At 42.6% G+C, this 21478-nt stretch overlaps 1 protein-coding gene across 1 annotated transcript in view; it reads left to right on the top strand.

The window, feature by feature from the left end:
- Positions 1–21478, top strand: part of LOC111159917 (phospholipid-transporting ATPase IB) — a 585941-nt gene that overhangs the window by 180157 nt on the left and 384306 nt on the right. Inside the window, exons 17-24 of the mRNA XM_022522597.1 lie at positions 1651–1756; positions 2507–2589; positions 5383–5432; positions 7635–7704; positions 8593–8677; positions 9646–9785; positions 11328–11466; positions 19335–19399. Of these exons, the coding sequence (XP_022378305.1) occupies positions 1651–1756; positions 2507–2589; positions 5383–5432; positions 7635–7704; positions 8593–8677; positions 9646–9785; positions 11328–11466; positions 19335–19399 (738 nt within the window). The remainder of the gene's footprint in view (positions 1–1650; positions 1757–2506; positions 2590–5382; positions 5433–7634; positions 7705–8592; positions 8678–9645; positions 9786–11327; positions 11467–19334; positions 19400–21478) is intronic.

The following is a 21478-nucleotide window of genomic DNA, read 5'->3' as shown; positions in this document are numbered from 1 at the left end:
GGAATCGAAGTCCAGTTGTCACAGTGCTTTTGGGGAAAATTTCTTAGCATTTTTGTAGTGTAGACCTTGGGGAACTTGAAAATCCCCTAACTTTTTGACTTCACTGAACTATAATTGTGCATGTCCTTTTCCCAAAGGCTGATTAGAAGTAGACATGTGAACCGTTGTGATTTGCTTCCATACAGCTGCTCTTAAATCACATTAACAGGTCAGAGAATAAACTATGAATGTTTTTAAAATACTTGTCACTGTCCATTTGTGACTAAAAAACCCAGGCAAAAACTCTGCAAAAATTAGAAAACACAGAATTACTTCCTGAATGTGCAAATACAAATCTCTCTAGAATGCATAGCCAGCTGCCTATCAAACAGTGACAAATTAAAGACCTCGGTGTTAAAATAACCCAAGGACAAGGAGGCCTGGTGTCACCCCTGGCTTTGAACATCCTCCCGAAGTGCTAGCTCGAGTGGGCAAGTGAGAACTCAAGTGTATGTGTTAGAAAAGGAAAGAAAACATCATCATCTGTGGGTGATAAAATAATTGTCTGCCTTAAAACCCAGGAGAGTCCCCTGAAACTTGGGGGCCAGCAAGAGGGTAATTACACTTGGACGTGAAATTCATTTATCAAATTCAGTGTTTTTACTTACATCTGAATGGACACTTGTGAAACATAATAGAATTAAGATTCTATTCATGATATAAAAAGCAATAGATAAAATGCCTAGTGCAGTGCCTCATGTATGGTAGGCATGGAGATACTTTTTGAATGAATAAAAGATAAGAAGATAGTGTGCCGGCACCTACATTTAGACGCATTAAAAGCCTTTAATAAATAGGCATTCTGCATTCTTAGATTGGCAAACAGCATTAAGACGTCCTAGTCTAATCCCAATGAAAATTATAAAAAGAGTGTGTGTGGGGTGGGAGAAATATATTAAATACATATCCAGGATGGTTATTTTTATTTTTTAAGGAATAGGCATGGGTTGCACTACCTTACAGGGTTTAAGCAAGGACTAAGGTAAAGAGCAGACATGGTGTAGAGTAGTGAGTGCTAGGACAATGGAAGAGAAAGAACAAGGACTCACCTGTTTGGTTGATCCAACATAGAGTCCAGTGCCTTCTGTCTGCAGGGCCCGGGGTTACAGTGGTGAGGAAGGCAGATGACCTGCTAGCGCTCCCGGGTCTCACAGATGTGGGAGGAAGCCTGTGAGCGCAGGAGTGCTTGAAGTGTTGCAACAAGCGTGTGTTGGGAGAACCCTGGGGGAAGGGCGCACACCTTGTTCTCGCCTGACCCCAGGCATAGCATGTCAAGAAGGATGTTCCAAAAGCAGAGTGATAGTGGACTTCAGATGAAGCAACTGTTGAATTGCAGCCTGGAGGATGAGTAAGAACCGGCTGCAGGCGGGTGGAGCGTGGTGCTAGAGCACCGGGACAGCCGCCTGTTGGAGGAGCTGCAGACCAGAGCAGTGGGTGGAGCTTGCGGGATGGAAGTGGGAGTAGCCGCCAGATCCTGGGGAGCACAGAGCCCAGGCTGGGGTCTCCACCTTTGTTCTAGAGTGGGTGGGAAGCCGGCACAGGGTTCTAAGCCGAGGATGGCTGAATCTAACTGCGATGGTTTAACTCATGATCTTGCCCGTGTGTCTATAGCCCACAGCTCCGTGCATACAGGAGTTCCTCACGCTCCTGGCTGTGTGCCACACTGTGGTCCCTGAGAAGGATGGAGATAACATCATCTACCAGGCCTCCTCCCCAGGTGAGGGCCCCAGGCTGGGTGTGCCCCATTGTCCCCTTCTCTGGAGACTTGGGTGTTTGCAGGTACTTGTCGGGTGGGGGGTAGTAGTGGGGCAGCGTGCCCTGCAAGGACCCCACGGTTTGCCTCTGGCCTCGTGTGGTTTACAGGTTATATGGTGACAAGTGATAAAGCCACAGAAAGGTCGTGCTGAGCCCTCCTGACTCTGTAACACTGTGACAGCAAGATGAGACCCCTGGCCTTCTTGCATGTCGTAGCTGACGACCCTGCACGAGACAAAACTCGTGGGGGAGGGAGCGCTGCTTCTCTCTTCACCGTCCACCCCGCGTAGATCTTCCAGCTGCTGGTGGAACTAAGCTGGGTGCTAACTCTTAACCCACTTCCTGGAGCTCGGAGTCCCCCTGGACTAGAACTGAAACACTGCCTCACTCAGAGAAGATATTTAGTCAGAAAGCCATGGGAATGTTGCTTAAGTTCCTTAGGGAGAACTTGACCCCCACCGAGAATAGTAGGTATGCCATCACTCCTGTCTTGATGACTTCGTTTTGGCTCCTGTCTTCTGACCTAACAGAAGTGCTGCCCCTCAGGACCCTGGTGCTGGGAGTGAGTGAGTGCCTCCTATATCCTTAACCGAGCATGGAGGCCAGGCCTCTCCAACTGCTGTGGGTTTGGTTAACTCGAAAAATAACACGGGCTCGGCAGAAGTCTACCATTACGTGTGATGAGTCATTGCCTCATCAACTCTCTTGACAGATGAAGCTGCGTTGGTGAAGGGAGCTAGGAAGCTGGGCTTTGTCTTCACGGCCAGAACGCCATACTCGGTCATCATAGAAGCAGTGAGTGACAAGCCTGGGCATTTCTTCCCCTTGTGCATCACCAACATTTTTGAAGACTCTGTGTTTGAAATAACATGTCTGATGGAAACAGGATAGCTACATTCCTTTTTTTTTTTTTTTTTTTCCTGTGAGAAACTAGATCCATGGCGAAGCTGCTGGTATCATGTGATTCTCTCAGCTTATTCTCGTTGTGTTTGTGTTGCAGGTGTTTTTCTCTCTTGGAGATGCTTCTCCATAAGTCTTTCATATGCTGGTGTGGTTTGTAGTACAGAAGCAAGCAAGCCTGCTCTTTGTTCTGCAGTGGTCAGGGGACTAGCCACATGGGCCACGGGTCTGGAAGGCAGGATCTGTGGCTCTGTCTTTGCGGCTTTGGTACCCAGAGTATTTGCACAGCAGAGCCCTCCGTGCGCTAGCTTCCGTCTCCCCATCTGGGGGAGAAGTGAGTTGGCACTGAAGATCTTTGGCATCTGTAGGAGTTTTTTCTTTTCCCTAGGTCCAAGGGTTTATTTATTTTATGATTGATTTTTGAGTTTCCCTGCTCAGGAAGCCTGAGTGAGAAATTTGGTGATAGGAAAAAAAAGATGTAAATCAAGAATAACATCCAATAAGGACCCTTGAGGTGGGCAATGGGGGAAATTGCTGGTTAGGAGGGGCAAGGTGCTGGCATGTTTAATGCTGACCAGTTAGAGGGGCTGCGTTTTGCTACAGGATGGGTTGATGAGGGCCTGGAGGCAGTTACTGCCATCCTCCCCAGCCCTCCATTTGGGACAGATTCATGGATTAGAACAGTTTTTGCCTTCATGCATCCTTCTATCCCTAGGCCTTGTTAATGCATTTGAAATTCACTTCTAATTTACATAATACATTGTTATTCCTACCTTAGCGGCAGTACATTTTTCTTGTACTTATATGCAGTACCTAGAAAATTCACCTACAGTGTGCCCATTTCTTGGAGCTTTCAGGTTCTTCTGGAGTGCAGAGGTCAAATCATAATTATTTTTATTTTAAAGTAGAACAGAGTAACTGATGGGGTATTGAATTTACTTCATAGAAGCTTCTCATAAGTGAAGTCTTTACCCCCTTCGGTTTAAGGAGACTTGACATATGCTATAGGATTTTCTGTCATATGGGTACTGCTCTTTTCTCTGCATTGCAGTGACAGGGACTGGGAGTAGCTGTGGACTGATAGGACACAAGTGGGAGAGATGAGAAGAGCATGGCTGCTTTTGCTTTGCTCACAGTACTGGATAAATATGGAGATCTAGAGAGAGCCCCCTGGCATTGTCATCATGGCGGTAGATGCTGACCAAAAGTGGATCGACACCTCTTCATCTTTTTATTAACCTCTTAAGGCCATGTTTCTGGGAGTAAATAAGACTACCTGGTTCATAAGGGTCACAATAATAACTACAAAATCCTGTTTAACCGTAAATACCAGAGTATCCTCAAACCCGCATTCTTGAGGTGGTTACCAGCTTTTTACATGTGGTGGCCCTACTGGTCATCTTAACAGTGAGTCTGTGGGCTACACATGTTTGCACAGCGGTTGATGGGATAGCAAAGAGGGGTTGGCTCCTGGCAGTCACAGCACTTGTGCCATTGGGCACATTTCTGAATGGGCGTCTCACCAAGTTGGGACAAGCTGAGCAGAAAGAACTGGTGGTTGCAGGAGGAGGGGAATAAAGGCCAATGAAGGCTGGATGATGTGGGTCGCTGGTTGTATTTCAGGGTGTGTGGAGAAGGGGTAGGGAGTTGTGGTCAGGGCAGTAATGATGGATCGGTGCTGCTGTGTGTCAGTCGTGCACTTGGTAATTTGCGTGTTGCTTCATTCATTGCTTCTCTCAAACCTAGGGGACAGATGCTACCACCATTCCTAAGGAAGCCACACACTTAGTGGCAAAGGATTCAAATTCATAAGGAACTCCAAGGCCCACATTCTTTCCACTGTGATGTAGTAGGGAAATAGAGAGCAGGTTTGATCAAGGAGTTTGAAAGTGGTACACACATAGTCTAGAATCTTCTGGAAAAAATTGAGAATATTGAGGTTCCAACTCTGAAGAACAATAACATTTGATTAATTGCCCTAGAGTCTTAGGCACATCCATAATCCTTATTTCTAAATCTAAAATTCAAAATCCAAGAAACTTTGAATTCTAAAAGTTTCTCCCCCATATTTGGGGACTTAGGTATTTGGCAGCAAAATGTAACCAGAACTGACATGAGGTCATTTGTGGTCTTAAGAATCTCAGTGTGAATAGTCTTACATTTTGCTGTAGAAAATTGATGAGTTGGATTACAGGGTGTTGCCCCAGAACTCCGTGGGGAAATTATGGCACATGGTGTATGCATACATTTTTATATAGAATTGTAAAATTCTGAATTCAGAAGCATGACCTGCCCCAGGGTTTTAGGCTGACCTGTGTAGCTTGTGTCCTATGTTTTCGCCTGTTGGAAGGGACTGTGTCAGCCTGCTGTTTGACAGCCTGGAGAAGAGTGAGAAGCTTCTACCAGAAGGGGGAGCTATTACCCCGCAGGACTGGCTTGTGGGGAAACCTTAGCTGTTGGAAAGGCCTTTTGCAGGAGGATGGGAAGAGAAAATGAGCTGGAGAGGAGGGAGGGCGGGAGAGGGAATATGTGTATGTACATGTATGTATTATACAGAGAGAGAGAGAGAGAGAAAGTCCTGGAGGGACCGGGAGATGTATGTACAGAGAGGTTTGTGATTGGGGATATTGTCGTTTTGAGATTTTAATACTTTGCACCTCAGGTAAGAGCCTGCTTTTCTTCTTTTAGATGGGACAGGAACAGACATTTGGAATCCTTAACGTCCTGGAATTTTCTAGGTATGTTTCTCTTTCATGCACTTGAAATAAAATTTCCATATATATTTAACAACGTCATCATGGTGTTTACAAGATTGTATAACATGGTTAAATACAGTACCTAAGTATTAAATTTATTAAATATATCTCCACAAGCCCTCTCTTCTCTGGAACTTGTGACTTTCATTAAAGAAAGTGAAGTAGATCATTTTTCTTTTTTTTTTTTTTTTTTCCAAATGAAACCTTATGCTTCCATATCCTCCTCTTTAGATTTCCAGACCTGCTGTTCTGGCATCGGCAGCTGCAGACATGTCTGCATAGTTTGGAGTATGTGACAGGGGCCCTATTTCTGTTGGTCTTTCCCACGTCCCATGAGGTCCTGCCTGGTGCTCCCTCTGAGTGCTCTCATGCCCACCCTGGGAAACTGATGAGCGGCGGCTGATAAGATCGGTCCATCCCATCAGAGACTTTGTCCGTATTGGGCAGTTCTCCTGTATATATTCTAGCTCATTCTTCCCCAGTGTGGTTTATTTAATTTAAGACCCAGGAATATTTGTTGGATAATTGGCTTCCCTTGTCATTAAAAAAAAATCTTAATGATTTATTTCTTTTCTTAACATTGAACTCAGTGTTAGTACTAGAGCAAGGTTCTGTTGCTACCTCAAAATTATGTTTTCCCATTAGTAAAAGTGGGGTTTTTCAATAACCTTTGTTAAACGATTCCCACATTTCCTCTGTCGGCTTTAAAGCTGTTTGAAAAAGATCAATTTTTAACCCTCTTGAGGGAAATGCTTTCTAGCTCTAGTCTTTGGTTTTAGGACTGCAGACTTGAGCTTTGGGGGGTCAAGAGCCCTTGAGGATGGGCTTTTAGAGGGAAAGAAGGATGGTTGATAACAGTAGTGGTTCATATAGGGGAGTAGGGGCAGTGTCCCTGTTTGTGGAGGTAAGGAACACACTAAACGTTGCTTCAGACTTTTGTGCCCCATCTCTTGTGGATGTCCTGGAGACTATGTTATTATGTGACTGTGGTAACTGGGACCAGCAGTTATTACCGGGACAAGGAGGAGGAAAGGGAATTGGGTTAAAACAGGTGACTATGGATAGAGACATGAGGATGTAGTAAAAACTTTCTGGGGGAGTACTACGGAGTTAAAAGGTTGTTTGTAGTTACAGCTGTGGTTCTATTTCATTTTAGTTGACTCCTCTCTTTCCAGATGCCACCGAATCCTAACAATACTCCTTTGCAGTACTTGGTGGTGGCCTTGCTTTATACATTTAGAAACTGAGATGCTGGGTTAACAACTTTGCTGAGAGAGAATTCAGACCTAGGTCAGACAGAGTGCTGTTGGTTAGGATGTGGGAATTTACACAAAGCTGGGAGAGAATATCCTTCAGTCCTAGGAGCTAAGAGTCCATTGGGAATCCTCTTATAGGGGTGGGCAGTCAGGGGCCCACTGTGGTTGGGATGTGTTTTAGGAGGACGAAATGTCTGCAAAAGGCATGAGACAGAAGGTGTAGAGAAAGAGCATGCTGTGTCTTCTGGTGTGTGGGAGGCCTGCAAGTGCATGGGAGGGCTCGTGGGGGATGAGGCCTGGCTGCAGAGGTGTGTGGAGGTCAGTAAAAACTGGAATCTGTAGGCAGCGGGGAGCCATTGAAGGTTCCATGAGTGAGCATGGGTCGTTATGAAAGAAGAGCGCAGAAGTGTCCATGGTGGAGAGGGGAGGGCAGTAATAAGGCACACTTCAGTGCTGAGTCAGGAGCGTTCTATGAATTTCTCATTTTTTTCTACTCCAGTTAACAGAAGACACAAGGGGCTTTTGGACTAAGTGGATTTATAGTGAAGCTTCCCCTCTGCTCCTTACTGGGTGGATTACTAAAATTTTGAGCTGTAAAATAACACTTTTAGAGTATTATCAGGAGTGAGTTAAATGTGCATAATAGAGGGTCAAATAGTCCATTTCTGCTCTCCTGCTATTAATAGCTATGCCAGGGAGTTTCCATGGGAGGGAAAAATAGGCTTATGTCCATTCTATATAAATAAAAAGAGTAGGCGATATCCAATTAAAGCCCAACTCTGAAAGAAAAGGTGAGGAAAATGGAGCTTTGCCATTTTTAGGGCTCTCAGATCATCTTTTGATTTGTTGGGTGCTTAATTATAGGGCATGTGTCCTATCATACAGACCAATGTTGACTGACTGTCCCTCTCTTTTCTTACCCCCACAGTGACAGAAAAAGAATGTCTGTGATTGTTCGGACTCCTTCAGGCCAACTTCGGCTCTACTGTAAGGGGGCTGTAAGTACTGGCTAAGTACTGGTGGGGCCGGGCGCCGTTGGCAGCTCTGTTGTTCCGCTGGCTGTTGTCCAGCTGTTGAGAGTTTACCCAAGGTCGAAGGGCTCTTTCAGATTGACCTTAAAATTGACCTGGTAGTAAAAGTCCGCTGAAGATCGTGGTGGTTCAGGCCAGCGTGGCAGTGGCGGCCTACGGAAAGCTTGCTTTTAGCCAGCTGTTGGTTTCAGAAACAGCAGTTTGCTGTGTCATGCGGAATCCTTGCAGCGTGACTTCTGAGTCTCGTTTATCGCTAGTGGGTTCTGACTTTGGGAAGATAGAATGATTCACATGGACCCGTGATAATCTTTTCAGTACCCTGAGATGGTGCGTGTGCACGTGTGTGTGCACGTGTTCACTAGCAGCTTTTCTTAGTTGTTGTGGTTTGTCATCACAGAGAGCTTTTCTGAGCTGTGTTCCTCGGTGTGTCTTAGCTGAACTGGGTTCAGTGCCTCGTGGGCTGTGCACCCCCTGGCCAGGGGCTCCTGCAGGGTCAGGAGGCAAGAGTGTATCTGAGCAATTTAGGATGTGTCTGTTACCCTTTCCGCTTCTGCGTAAAGGTGTTATAAATGTGGGCATGTATTTTGCAAATTTGGGTAAATGTAGGCACCATTGTGTCCCTGGTAATTCTCTTGACACTTCTGGTTCTCCCCAAAAAGTGTTTATTTGGACACATTCATACCTGATTCGTTTTCCTAAGCTCATGACTGATTCTGGCCAACACTATTTCTGCTTGTCCACTCAAGTATTCTCATACACACTGGATAAGCACCATTAAAACAAAGCTAGGTTTAGAATGCAGACTGGAAGGTTTATTTAAGGGATAGCTAGTGACAGTGTTTCTCTATTTTAAAGGATAATGTCATTTTTGAGAGACTCTCAAAAGATTCAAAATACATGGAGGAAACACTGTGCCATCTGGAATATTTTGCCACGGAAGGTAAGTGAAATTTGGAAATGTTTTTAACCGTCGAAGTTGTATTTTCACGTGTTTGTGGCTGATGCTTTGGGGGAGCAGTCGTGTTCTGAATGGACATGTGTGTTTTGTGCAGCCCTTGGCTTCCTCATAGGATATACTTTCCTAATGCCACCCCCAACGCCCCTCCCACTGTGTTCTGTGCCTATGACAGTGACAGGATGTGTGCCAGAGTCCACACTCAGCTGACTCCTCACCAGGAGTATGGACGGAACAGGCAGGCCAGCTCACGACCCATACCATCATTTTGCAGTTATTGTTCCCCTTCTAAGGAAACTCATGAGGTTATTTCCCCTGTCCTTCTTTTGTTATTCCTATGACACTGGCTTACCATGACTTGAGGAAACAATAATTCGTGGAGCCCACAGAGACTAAGAAAGGAGTTCTCTGAAAGGCCTCAAATAACACTGATGTCAGGGTTTCCAGAAAGGGGACGTGATGAAAGCTGGAGCCTGGCCGGACTGCCGACTGCCGCTTTTTCCCCTTCCTGCGTCCCTAGGGCCATGTGTGCGTGTGTGTGTGTGTGCGCGCGCGCACATGTGTGCCTGCTGGAAAGCCCGGGTCGTCCACATGATGGCCCACTGGGCTTTTGTTGCCATCTTGAAATGTACCCAGTGCCCCCTCTACTTGCTGATGCTTGTCCCCTACACATGTGCATGGGGGCCAATCCCAGCTCCTGTGCTTCTCTCTGTGGGGAGTTCACTCTGTGGCTTCCAAGTACTCTCAGATTTATACACACAGTGGTTTACAGCAAAATGTGCTGGAGTTGTTCTCCAGTGCCCTTTTTAGATGCGTGAAAGTTGACCTAAAAAGCAGACAGTTTCTTTAATTTTTTTTGAGCATGCTGGTTGAAAATGGACCACATGATGTCACCTGGGAGGGAGGGTATCCTGCTTGCTTGGGTCTCTGGATACACTGGGGCTGTTTTGCAGGCTTGAGGACTCTGTGTGTGGCTTATGCCGACCTCTCTGAGCATGAGTATGAGGAGTGGCTGAAAGTCTATCAAGAAGCCAGCACGATACTGAAAGACCGAGCTCAGCGGTTGGAAGAGTGCTACGAGATCATAGAGAAGGTAATTACCTGTGAGGCAGCTGTTGCATGCCCAATGAGGGGCTCCACCGAGCAGAGAACAGAGTCTTTGGACAGGAACCGTTTCGCTCTATAGCCATGTTCCCTCTTCCTGTATGAATCTTAACCATTAGCTTTTAACGAGGTCTTATTTTGCTTATGAAACACTTAGTTTTTATGGGCTACCTGGAAGGTGGAACCACCTTTAGCTAAAGCGTTAATAGTATCTTAAGAAGTATCAGGTCAAAGACAGTGTCAGTGACTCTCAGGGTTGACCTAAGATTAGACTTAATGGGATCGCTCACCTTACTGAGTTACAGAATTCATTATGTGCAGGCTGGTAGGACTTTGTTCATTCTAAGCATTTTCATACTTTTTCTAATAGTAGCTACCTTTGCCGTTGCTACTCCGTCTTGCCCACTCTGACTTTTGTTGCTGTGCCGGGCCTTTGCAGTTTATCCCAAAGCATTATGTAGGTTTCTAGGTATTGAATTCCCTCAAATCTGGCAGCTGGATTTCACCTTTTTTCTGGTTCATGTCTGCAACCATTGGCCCATTCTTTTTTTGGTTTCTAGAAATCTGAAATCATTAGCTTTTCTCATTCTTTGTGTGTGTGTTTTTTAAAAATTACTCTTGACTTTTATTAATATTCCTTTGTTGTTTGGGTTTTATATTTACTTGTCACTTTAATGGAATTTGATTGGAGTAGAACGGAATTCAAGTGTTTATTTGCTCTGCTTTACTAGAAATAAGCAAAATTACTTTTAGAATCAGAAAATGATTGCATAGATGATGGGCCTATGTGGCACCAAGCAGTGGTAGTTCTGTTTTCCCACAGTTGGGTAATCAAGCTATGGCGCCCTATCCTCAGGGGGCTTCGGGGGGGCCTCGGGGGAGGTAGGTGCTATGTGCAGGGGCTCTGGAATCTGCCGGGCCAGCAGGCAAGGTACGGGCTGCTGAGGGCCCTCCACCTCCCCATGCATCCATACCCATCCTCACTGTGAGCTGGGCTCTGTGGGCCTGGAAGAAGTTTAATAGGGGCAACATTTGATAGTTCCTCAATCTTAAGATACTTCGATATTCTCATCTCTGGCTGTTGAAATGTTAGCATCAGCTGTCCCTTAGTCTTGTGTCGTCAGATGAGTGTTATCATCTAGAATCAGTTTTTCTCCCGTGTTAACCATAACATAATATGTGTGTTACCTGTCGGTGGGGTGAGAGGAGAAGGCTCACCTCCTGTGAATATCTTCAGGTTAACTTGCCCATATGCTTTTACTGCTAGGTGACTTCTACTCTAACATGCCCATGGCCCAAGAAATAAATAATGAATGCTGGGTTGCCTATGTGTTTCAGGTGGTTCTAATATTGCAGATAGTTTCAGAATGCCGCACATCAAGAGATCATTAATTACCTGCAAGCAAAGGTTTAGTGTAGAGGATATAAGAGAACTGTTGGACCATTTTGGCTGCCTTTTGGGGTCAGTTTTGTCCTTGATGTTGCTCTTAAGTATGTACCAGTCTGTAATCGAAATTCTTTTTCAATCTAGAATTTACTGTTACTTGGAGCCACAGCCATAGAAGATCGCCTTCAGGCAGGCGTTCCAGAAACCATAGCAACTCTACTGAAGGCAGAAATTAAAATCTGGGTGTTGACAGGAGATAAACAAGAAACTGCAATTAATATAGGTAATTAATTTTAAAATTTCCTGATGTTGGTTTTGTATTGTTTTTAAAGTGTCTGGTAGAAGTGCCTGAGGCTTCCTCAAATCCATTGACAGATGATGTTTTAAGGCCAAGAAAAGTTTACCTAAATCAAATGAGGATGCTTTTGTGAGAGTTATCTGCCTGGGATGAACATTAAAACTCTATCTCCCTGAATTGTATTAAACACACTTATATAAGATACAGAATTCAAGACACGACAACTTTTTCTTACTGTTTTCCTCACAAATTTGTAGTCTGAGACTAAGATCATCTTTTCACTAAGTTTAATATGCATTATAGCATATAATGCTAACTAAGTTTAATATAGCATTATAGCCACTTAAATGATTTTACCAACTACTGGATCTTCTAAGAGTCTGTCTCTTCCTTTCCCTTCCCTGTCTGGGTTGGTAAACTCTTTGCTTGCTAAACATCGTGGAAATGAAAATTGGGGAAAAAGAGGCACATTTTGAGTTTGAAAGGAGTTGAAATGACTAATTTTAGAAGATCTGATTTTGGTTATTGAAGTTGCTTTCAAGTTACCTGGTGCTTCTAGCCCCATTACAGCATAAGAAGCCCCAGTGCATATGTGACCAAATGAGTGTGTAAGGACGGCATGACTTATAACGTATTTAAAGAAGTAGACAGTGTCACAACTCCCTGCAGAAAGAACACACTGGAACCTCCAAATTTAAGTGACTCCTGCCCTATTGGGAGCCGTCTCCTTGGAATATTATCAGTTGAATCCAGAAGTACCCCTTTCCTTAAGCCTTCTCTTTTGAAGCGGCCCGGTCTCTCAGATAACCTCTGTAGTAGACTGATACCTCCTCTGCAGTGAATGTTGTTTTTGGTTTAATAGGTAAGAGTCATTTAATCATGTTTTAGCAAGGTTGTAGCTAGTCACTTGCAGTCTGGGCTCCCACATGAGTGTAATCAGTCATAGGTGAATGACATGTGACTCATCAATAGTCTTGGAAGCTCAGGTACAGACTTTGTCTATGGATTTGTGTTGTCTTTCAAATGCATGTTTCTGGACAAAAGTGAACAGTGTTTCTGTGTGGATCCCTCACTACTGCTGGGAAATAAAAACCCAGAGTGTACAAATAAAATAAAATAAAATATTTTACAAACAAAAACCCTTTAGTGATGTCAGCAATATTTTGTAAAATGAGGGTAAACCCCTGCTTTTGGTACACTGTCCCTCGAGGTCTCTTTCTATGTATGTTGTTCCTTCGGGTATGATTTCTCATGTAAATTTGGGCTAAAACACCTGCTACTGATAATGTGACTCCTGTGATTCATATAGAGCATGGAAAGTTGACTGTTGTCCTGAAATGCTGACAGGTTATGGAATGCTTTCTGCTCACTTAGAGCAATATCAAAGACGTGAGTAACCCCTTGAGTTAAGATTGCACGATAATGATAAGATCTGGAAAACAGAGCTTGAGGGTTCCTGCTGGACTATTGACCTTTTTATGCTCCTAGCCCCGGACAACTTCCTTAAGTGCTTTCTGGTGTTTGCTGTACGAAGCGAGTGTGACTTTGCTGGCATTGTGCTAGCTGGAAAAGGGCTGCTGTCCTTCTCAAGGCCTCTCTACCAGATCACCCTGCCCTTGGGCCGCACACGCATCCCTCTTCCTGCTTGTTCCTTTGTCACACCTGAGCATGTCAGGGTCTGGAGGGTTTTGGAATAAACACAAATGAGGGCTTGAAAATCAACCCAGAAAACACAAATGGGTTATAATTCATAAAGGAAAGCTTGACTTGAATGTCGTGAGGCTTCTCTGAGCCTTACAGTATAATTGATGCTGCCCGAAGAGTTTGTAAAAATGATGGTTATATTATTTTGTGCTTTTTTTTTCAAAGAGAGTATAGGAACATGTGTAATTTTGGTACCAGAAGCATTTGTTGCCATTAGATATTTTTAAAATTGATCTTTCTTAGCAACTACTCTGCAAGACCATAGTGAGATATTGCTTCCTGCTTATATATAAGCTGATGACTTTGCTGATGTCTAGTCTTCTGAAGGCTTTTTTCTACTCCTGTTTCTTTTCCTAGTGTATCAGAATTCAAACATATCTTTGGTGTTATTAAGTATGCAGCAAGCAGCCAGGGAACTGATATTCTTTGAAAGAGCTCTGTCTGAATTACTTTTTCATTTGCGTTCAGAATTTATTGGTAATCCTGAGCAGTGTCGTGGGCTTAAATGCCATTTTCCCATTTAGGCCATCTCTCGAGCCTGTAAATGATGCAGAAGGCTCAGCAAAGGGTCGATATCAGGACACTGTATCAGACTTGTCCATGCCAGACCACAGGTGACAGCTATAAGCAGCACGAGGTCGTGCCCCAATTCAGTGTGGATTGTACGCCTGTTTACTTGTCCCGGGTTCCACATCCCCCCAGTAATCTGAGCCATTACTGATCCATCTTCCATAATGCGGCATAGTCTGTCCATGGTAGTGCATTCTCTGTGCATTTTTTGGGCACCCAGAAGATATGTGGGAAGAAGATCAGGTGTCTAGCAGTTCTATGTCTCTGTGGAGGAAGGACAAGAGAGCAAATGAATGGAATGTCTGCTGAGTGCAGCGGCCTGCTGGGAGTGCCTTCTGAATTTTGTCTTCAATCTCTACATATGAATGGTCTTATCGCTGAAGGGGGAAATTCAGTGTTTATGAAGGTTAGGTTCTTTTTAGTGACCAAGCTGGCTTGAGGTCCTAGGGCTCTTCACTTCTGGTGCAGGGCTCTCTTTAAACAGATTCACATAGTTTTCATAAAACTGTTGTCTGAAATTTGAAGAGTAGGGGACAGTGGTCCTGTGTTCCAGCCATTCTAGGATGCACATTGTTGTCCTGTGTCAATGTCCCTGAAATTGGGATGTCTTATAACTATTGACTGTTACGACTGTTGACTCTTACCACTAATCATATGGTCTTAGTGGTACTTACGGTAAGAGTTCACCTTTGGAGCCGACCGTTGGGGTTGTTGGCTCTCCTCGGCAGTGGGTTTACTTATCATAGAGGTGCTTGTAAGGGATACTTGGGTGGCTCAGTCAGTTAAGTGTCTGCCTTTGGCTCAGGTCACGATTTCAGGGTCTTGGGATTGAGTCCCTCATGGGGCTCCCTGCTCAGCAGAGAGCCTGCTTTTCCCTCTGCCTGCTGCTTCCATTGATTGTGTTGTCTCTCTCGTGCTCTGTCTCTCTCCTCTCCCTATGACAAATAAATAAATAAAATCTTTAAAAAGGAAGCATTTGTAAAATGTAACTTCTAGTTCATACCTTGCAAACATTTAGTCAAATTAAGTTCCAGGGTATTTGTGTCTCTTAGGAGCCAATGAGTACCATATAGACCGTCTTCTTGCCTGTGGGTTTTAGGTGGTTGGGGACTGGCATGATGCCAGAATCCTAGTGTGCTGGGCTTGAATTTATGCTAACTAGCTGTGTTTCAAGGATTTGGCAATTTTCTTTCTTAACTTAAAGATTTGGCATCCGTTAGTCTAAAATGAAATTTCAGATGTAGTCTTTGTGAGTCATGTCATTTCCTTATTACCACTGGGTAAGACATCTATTAAATAGGTAGACAGCAGATATGAAATCTATAGAATCTATAATTTTTTTTTCTAATGAATGTAGGATGAGTGAGAACAAAAGCCATTTTAAAGTCATTAAGTGGGAAAGAGCTTTCCTTGAACCATTTCTAAGTTGTTGTGACTCATCATTTAATACTTATAAACCACTTCTTACAGTTATAGAAGTTTAATTTTTAAAAGTGAGTAAATATGGTGCCTGCTCCTATTAGTGCCTATAGTTTGTCTTGCGTGTTGAAAGGAAGACCAGATTCTATTTTCATTGAAGCTGGGACATTGTTTGGTGGTTGTCTCAACTTGAGTGTTGTTTTAAACAAAAAAAGTCAGACACATTATTTCTTGATTACCTGCAGCTGGCTACTCGAGGCTCAGGGAACTCACATTCCTTCCCTGATAGGGGTGTGAGTTAATTCTGAGACAAAGCAGAAGGTGACATAGATGAAAAAGTATTAATTGTGCAGGATAGATAGTAAGTATGACTGGTGTTCATAATAGATACTGAATTAATGTTAGCTAGAATTGAGTCCTCTCTGTCAGTTTTTTTAATATCTGATTCCTTGGAGATAGCCACCCTCCTTTTTTTAAAGATAGAACTGAGGCACAGAAATACCACGCAACTCAGTGTAGGTCACAGAGACTGTGAAGGTCCCAAAAATCTGGGCATGTACCTGTGACAGTTGATATTCATTTCCTTGAAGGAAAAATATCTGAGTCAAAAAAGACCAGGGAAGCTTCTTGGATGACATAGGTTTAGAAGTGGGGCCTTTGAGAATTTGTTTAAAAAAAAAAGAGAAAGGCATAAGGAGGGCACGTGATGTGATAATGAATTACTGATAAATTACTGAACTCTATCTCTGAAACTGATGATGTACTCTATGTTGGCTAATAGAATTTTAAAAAAAGTCTGAGCAGCCCAGTTTGGTGGGGGGGATGGGTTTGTGAGGCAAGGCTGAGGCCATGTGCTCTTACATGTGACAGAGCCTTCCTGATAAGGATCTGGAGGGAAAGGTGCACAGGTGTGTGGTTCTGTGGACATGTCCTTAGCTTCCTGGTTCTCTGGATGATGAAGGACTTTGTACTGAGCCTCTTTGACCCCATCTGGAATAGATTAAGAATACTGTCTTTCATTATCCATTCTTGATGTTTGGCAGTATGCTTCATATATTCATACACAAATATTGATCAGACTCTCTATCAAAATATTTAGGACCAAAACACTTACTGAGGGTTTGGAACCATGCCGAATCCTAGTGATGGGTAGCTTTATTCATCTGATCCTAAGATACATGGTTAGTAAGGATAAACTGTCCCTAACCCTTCCAGAGATGTCTCCCGAGAAATCTGGACTTGGGTACCTTTGACAATGTGAGCTTATCTCAAAAGAGAGGTAGAATGATGGCAAGGTCTGAGAGATTTGGTTTGGTAATAATTTCTAACATAGATAATTATTTTCTTAAAATCATGCTCTAAGTACCATAGAGTCTGTAATATTTTGATTTCTTTGAATGTTGATTATACTCAGGTAGTAGAAAGACTAAATGTTTTTGTAGTGTGCTGTTAATTTCAGGTGTAATAAAAAGTGAAATCCCAGAGGTTCTCTCCTCAGTGATTTTATGGTCGTTTTGTTAGATTGCAAGATTAAAGAACTAGACCTTAATTTACAAGCGTGGATTGACATTTCATACCTGGCTCTTCTCCAAGAGTTGATCTCATTTTATCCACAAACATTAGAAATCAAGCACACCAAACTGGAGGTGACATAATTTAATTTGCCACATTCGCTAAGTCACAATTAACTGTGTTAAACTTCCATGCTCTGTACAGTGCAGGTGTTCTGTGTGATAATTCTCTAAGCAGAATCTCACTTCATTTTCCAAATTAAAAAAACAAACAAACAACAAAACCGATTTCCAGAAACCTTTAGTTTTGTATATTGAAATTCATGGAAATGTTAGTGGTTTTATTTCTTGCCCTCTCCCTGCAACGGCTAAAAAAAATACTAAGAGTTTTTCCATAATATATTTGTGTAGCTTCAGTTGTCAAGAAGCATTTTGCTTAAACTGAAAAATATAAAATAAAGCAGCAAGCAAGGGCTTAAAAATTATAGCTAGCTTCTGCAGCTGTTATTCAAATCAAAAACTACCAGCAAATCCTTTTGCATTTGTTATACTAAATTTGTAACAGTCTATGTTGCATGAAGTTGCTGGAGGTCTCTGGGGATATAAAGAAAGAGCAAGCCTCCCATAGTGGGAAATAATTATAGTTGCAACATCCCCTCTTGTAAGTGAAAATAAAGTGTAGACCTCCCTTCTGGACCTAAGAATTTAAAGGAAAGAAGAATACACTTGTAAAATTTTAATGGGAAACAAAGACTTTAATTTTGTCAGTCTAATCAGGCAGAACTTTGAATGGCATTCTGGGAAAGTCCTAGTTTTACTGATCACTATTGTTAAAATATGAACTTGAACAAGTTTGAAAACATAGAAAATTGTTTCGTGTTTCCTCCTTTTTTTTTTTGTTTTTTTGTTTTTTGGTCTTAAAGGTTAAACAGGTATTTGCCCATGTGGTATTATGATTTTAAATTATTCAGTTTATTCTAGTTTCTAAAATAATACATAGTTGTTTTAGCAAGCAAAAAATCTCATTCCCGTGAGGTAACTATTGTTAATGGACTGGACTGTATTTTTATGGTATTGCTTTTAAAAATATTTGGATTAAAAGCCATAAGTTTGTGCTTCAAGACTTGTGTTCTGAAGTGATCTACAAAATGTTCTGAAATGACAATTGTTAGTGAAGGATGTAATTTGTACATTCCAAAATAAACAAATATTTATTGTCTCCTTCCTAAACAACAACAAGAAAACAAGATTTTTCTTAGTTTTAACTTTTGTGTGTTTTGAAGTCTATTTGGTGCCTTTTAACAGGGTTTCCTTAGCATGGGGTTGGAGGAGGACGGGTAGGGTGGGGGTTGGGAAGCCCTGCTGAGTAGAATTGTCACATAAATGCAGTAGTTCTGAGATTTGCCCATTAGTTAAATGTCTGTCTCCTTGTCCACTTAAATATAGCATATCTAACGGATATTTTAGCTCTTCTGTGGAGGAAAATCCAGCCTCCTACTTGCTTTAGGAACAGCATTGGTTAAGCCCCTTCCTTGAGACTTACCCAGGTACTTGCTTAAAGGTTTTAATTCCCCAGCTGATGATTTGTTTCATGTTTCTGTGATCATTAATCCTTTATCTTCAGATGCTGAGGAAAAAGAAACAATTTTATAGGTGGAAGGATTCTTTTCTTACCTTTTCTCAATAAGATAAATTGAGATTGGAGATTGGTGAAAAGTGCCAGCTCTCTCGGGGCACTGAGATGGTGGAGGGTAGCTTGAAAGGAGCCTTTCCTTTCCTTGAAAGGAAAGAGTAGAGTCATGACGGACCTTCAGGGTCTTAGGATTTGCTGGAGCTGATCTTCCTCAGAGTGTGTGGATTTGAGGGGAGCAGAGGGTGGGCTCTCCTCCTGGTCTGTGGTGTCTCTGAGTGTCTCCAGATGTTTTGGTGTGGACTCCAAAGCCTGAGTAGGAAAGTGGTTCAGAGAAAACATGTTCACCTTCTGGGAAGAAGGGTAGAGGAGTATCTTGCTTAGCCTGTAGCGATAACTATTTTAAAATGAGATGGAAATTATTGATAAGAGTTGGTTTTGGAAGACATCCTTTTGTTCTAAACAAACTTTTTTTTTTTTAAACTCAGGTTTAATTCTTGAAATGGGGATTGCTTTGAACTTGGATAGGAAAAGTGATTCCCTCGACATATGACAGTACTCCTTTAAAATCTGTCGTGAGAATTACCCACTTTTTAAACAAAGAAATGAGGGATTTTGCTAGTAGAGTAGGCTCATTTACGCCAATTTGGAAACACCGTCAGATTTCATGTGTTGTCCTAAAGTGTTAGCTATTTTTTAAAGCTAATCCAAGGCTTTTCCTGATGTTCTACAAGCATGAAGAAAAACCCATGGAAAATTGACCAGTATTTAGCCATTAGGTTTGAAGACCTTCCCAACCAGTCTACTCGGGCTGTCTGTAAGAATCAAAATCTGCTTAAATTAAAACCTACTTTTCCTGCCCCCGCACGCTTGTCCAATTCCTCTGTCTTTCCCAGTAGGCTTAAAAAGGTAATACGGAAGGCATAAGAAGGGAGACTGAATTTAAATAGATACTGAAAAGCAATGAGTTCATGGAAGGGATGGTAAACTCACTTGTGTTGCACTTTCCTCCGCTCTAGGATATTCCTGCCGGTTGGTATCACAGAATATGGCCCTTATCCTGTTGAAGGAAGATTCTTTGGATGTAAGTAGTTTTTCAAAAGTTGTATTTGTTATTATGGTATTAAACTTTTTATTTATTTTTACTCTAACCGATAATGAGGGCTTTTTTTTTTTTTAACTAAAAAACAATTCTAAAACTGTCCTGTGTATTTTCTTATTTATGAACAGACGTCATAAATTCCTATCTTTAAACACTAAAGTAGTAAATTTGGAGCAGTGCTTCATACTTTCCTTTGTTTATCTAGAATTGTGCATTTAAAATGTTAATGGGACCATTTTGATTTGCTAAGTGGTGATGGTTCACTCCAGAGTAGATTAATAAGGAGACTAGGAGGATTTTTCTTTCTAGCACAAACTTTAACATAAAGATAATATTCAAGTGTCAGGAGTTGTTTGAATTTATACGGGAATAGGCTCATGGAGGATTGAACAGCATGGCTCTCTGATCATTTTATAGACCTGTGCCCATGCATTCAGTGGCCTAAAGCCTCTGAGGAGACCAGGGTTGGGAACTGATGTGAGGTTAACCAGTGACCTGGGAAGTAGTTTAATGGGAAGCTGTCAGCTGAGCAATGAGATTCCATTCGTCAGGACTTATAACAAGGACTTGTTACTGCTCAGAACCAAAGGCTACCCTTCACGCAGTATATTTAAAGCTCCTTGTAGGAGCAGATGCCAGCGTTAGTAAAAGGGATGAGATATGGTACAGAGACATTTGTACTTGCAGATCAGGAAGGCCCTGAGTCCTCTTGAGAAGGCCTGCACATACTCCACCTCTTCAGGACTCCCAAGGCAGGAGTCAGGGGTGAGTCTGTATGCCTCCAAGCAAGATGCTGCTCCAGGGCTTGGGAATATCCTCCTTGGATGCACTCACAGCCCGTGAGCATACCCAGAATGTCTGTGCCAGAGGCTCCTTGGTTTGCTGATGATCTTTTAGACCCAAGGCATCCACAGCCTTAAACTAAGCCTCTTACAGGGTGATACCTCAGAAGTGAGGCTATATTTTCCCTTTATGCCAGGTGTTCTCTAGAATTGGGAGATGGGCTTTGACTCTGCACAGCACTCTAAAGCCATAAGTACAAGCTGGGACTTTTGGTTGACCTAGACCATGGCATGATTTGTGAAGCCAAATGAGTTTCACAGAGTGTGCCTGGCTTCCCTTGGCAACATTTTAAGAATTCTTCTTCTTAACCAGTGTTGAACATCCTCTTTTAGTGCAATAACTTTCATGTACTCAGTATCTGCTGAACGGAGGTGCAATTTCTATGGATTTTTTTGATCCATACTCCAAGGGACGTTCCATATTTCTGACTAGAGTCCTTTCTCCTCTTTCCCCTCCCCCACCCCTTTCACCTTCTTCCCCCTCATTCTTTAGTTGGGTTGAAGGCATTCCTATTCTCAAAATATTTCATTTGGTAGGTGTGGAATAAAAGCAGAGTCCTAGGGAAATAACTCAGGAATATAGTAGATCCCTGTGGAGCTCCCCAGTTGAGCTTTTCAGGTTGCAGAGCTCTGAGGTTGAAGCAGACAAGAAAGGAACAAAGGACGTGGCCCCAGAATTAAAAACATTGGGTCTAGCTTCCCTTACTTCATGCCACATGTAGTGGACTCTCATCCCATTCACTTCACTTCTTAAAAGGATCCTAGTCCTGAATTGCCTATTGTCCAATGTTTCATATTTTTGTTTCCAATTTTCTAGTTGTTTACAAGTCTGGTGTCTGTTACTTTATGATGTCTAGAAGCAGAATTTGATTGATGTACTTCTGCCTCTGTAAGGTCATCTTTGAGAAATACTAATTTCAAGTTTATGGGTCTGCACCACTTGGATTTGTCTTTCCTGCTCCTAGAGCTTGGCCAGTTGTCCCTGATTTTGAGAACTCTAGGGAAACAACTGGTTCAGGAGAAAAAGAAAAGAGTAGAGCGTTGATATGACCTCTCGGTTCCAGGGAAGAAGCAAGAGGATTGCTGGAAAATCAAAGAAAGAATATCATAGATGATAATTTAAATAATGTTTTGGTACTGCTTGTCATGGACAACTAGCAGTCCCCCCCCCCCCCACTGGTGATAAGATCATCATCACTGCCTTGAAACCCAAGCAAGT

The sequence above is a fragment of the Enhydra lutris genome, unplaced genomic scaffold (assembly GCF_002288905.1).
Source record: "Enhydra lutris kenyoni isolate GAN:26980312 unplaced genomic scaffold, ASM228890v2 scaffoldscaffold71, whole genome shotgun sequence".
Classification (NCBI taxonomy): Eukaryota; Metazoa; Chordata; class Mammalia; order Carnivora; family Mustelidae; genus Enhydra; species Enhydra lutris.
Note: the sequence above shows the minus strand (reverse complement) of the source record. Positions and strands in the feature narration are given on the sequence as shown.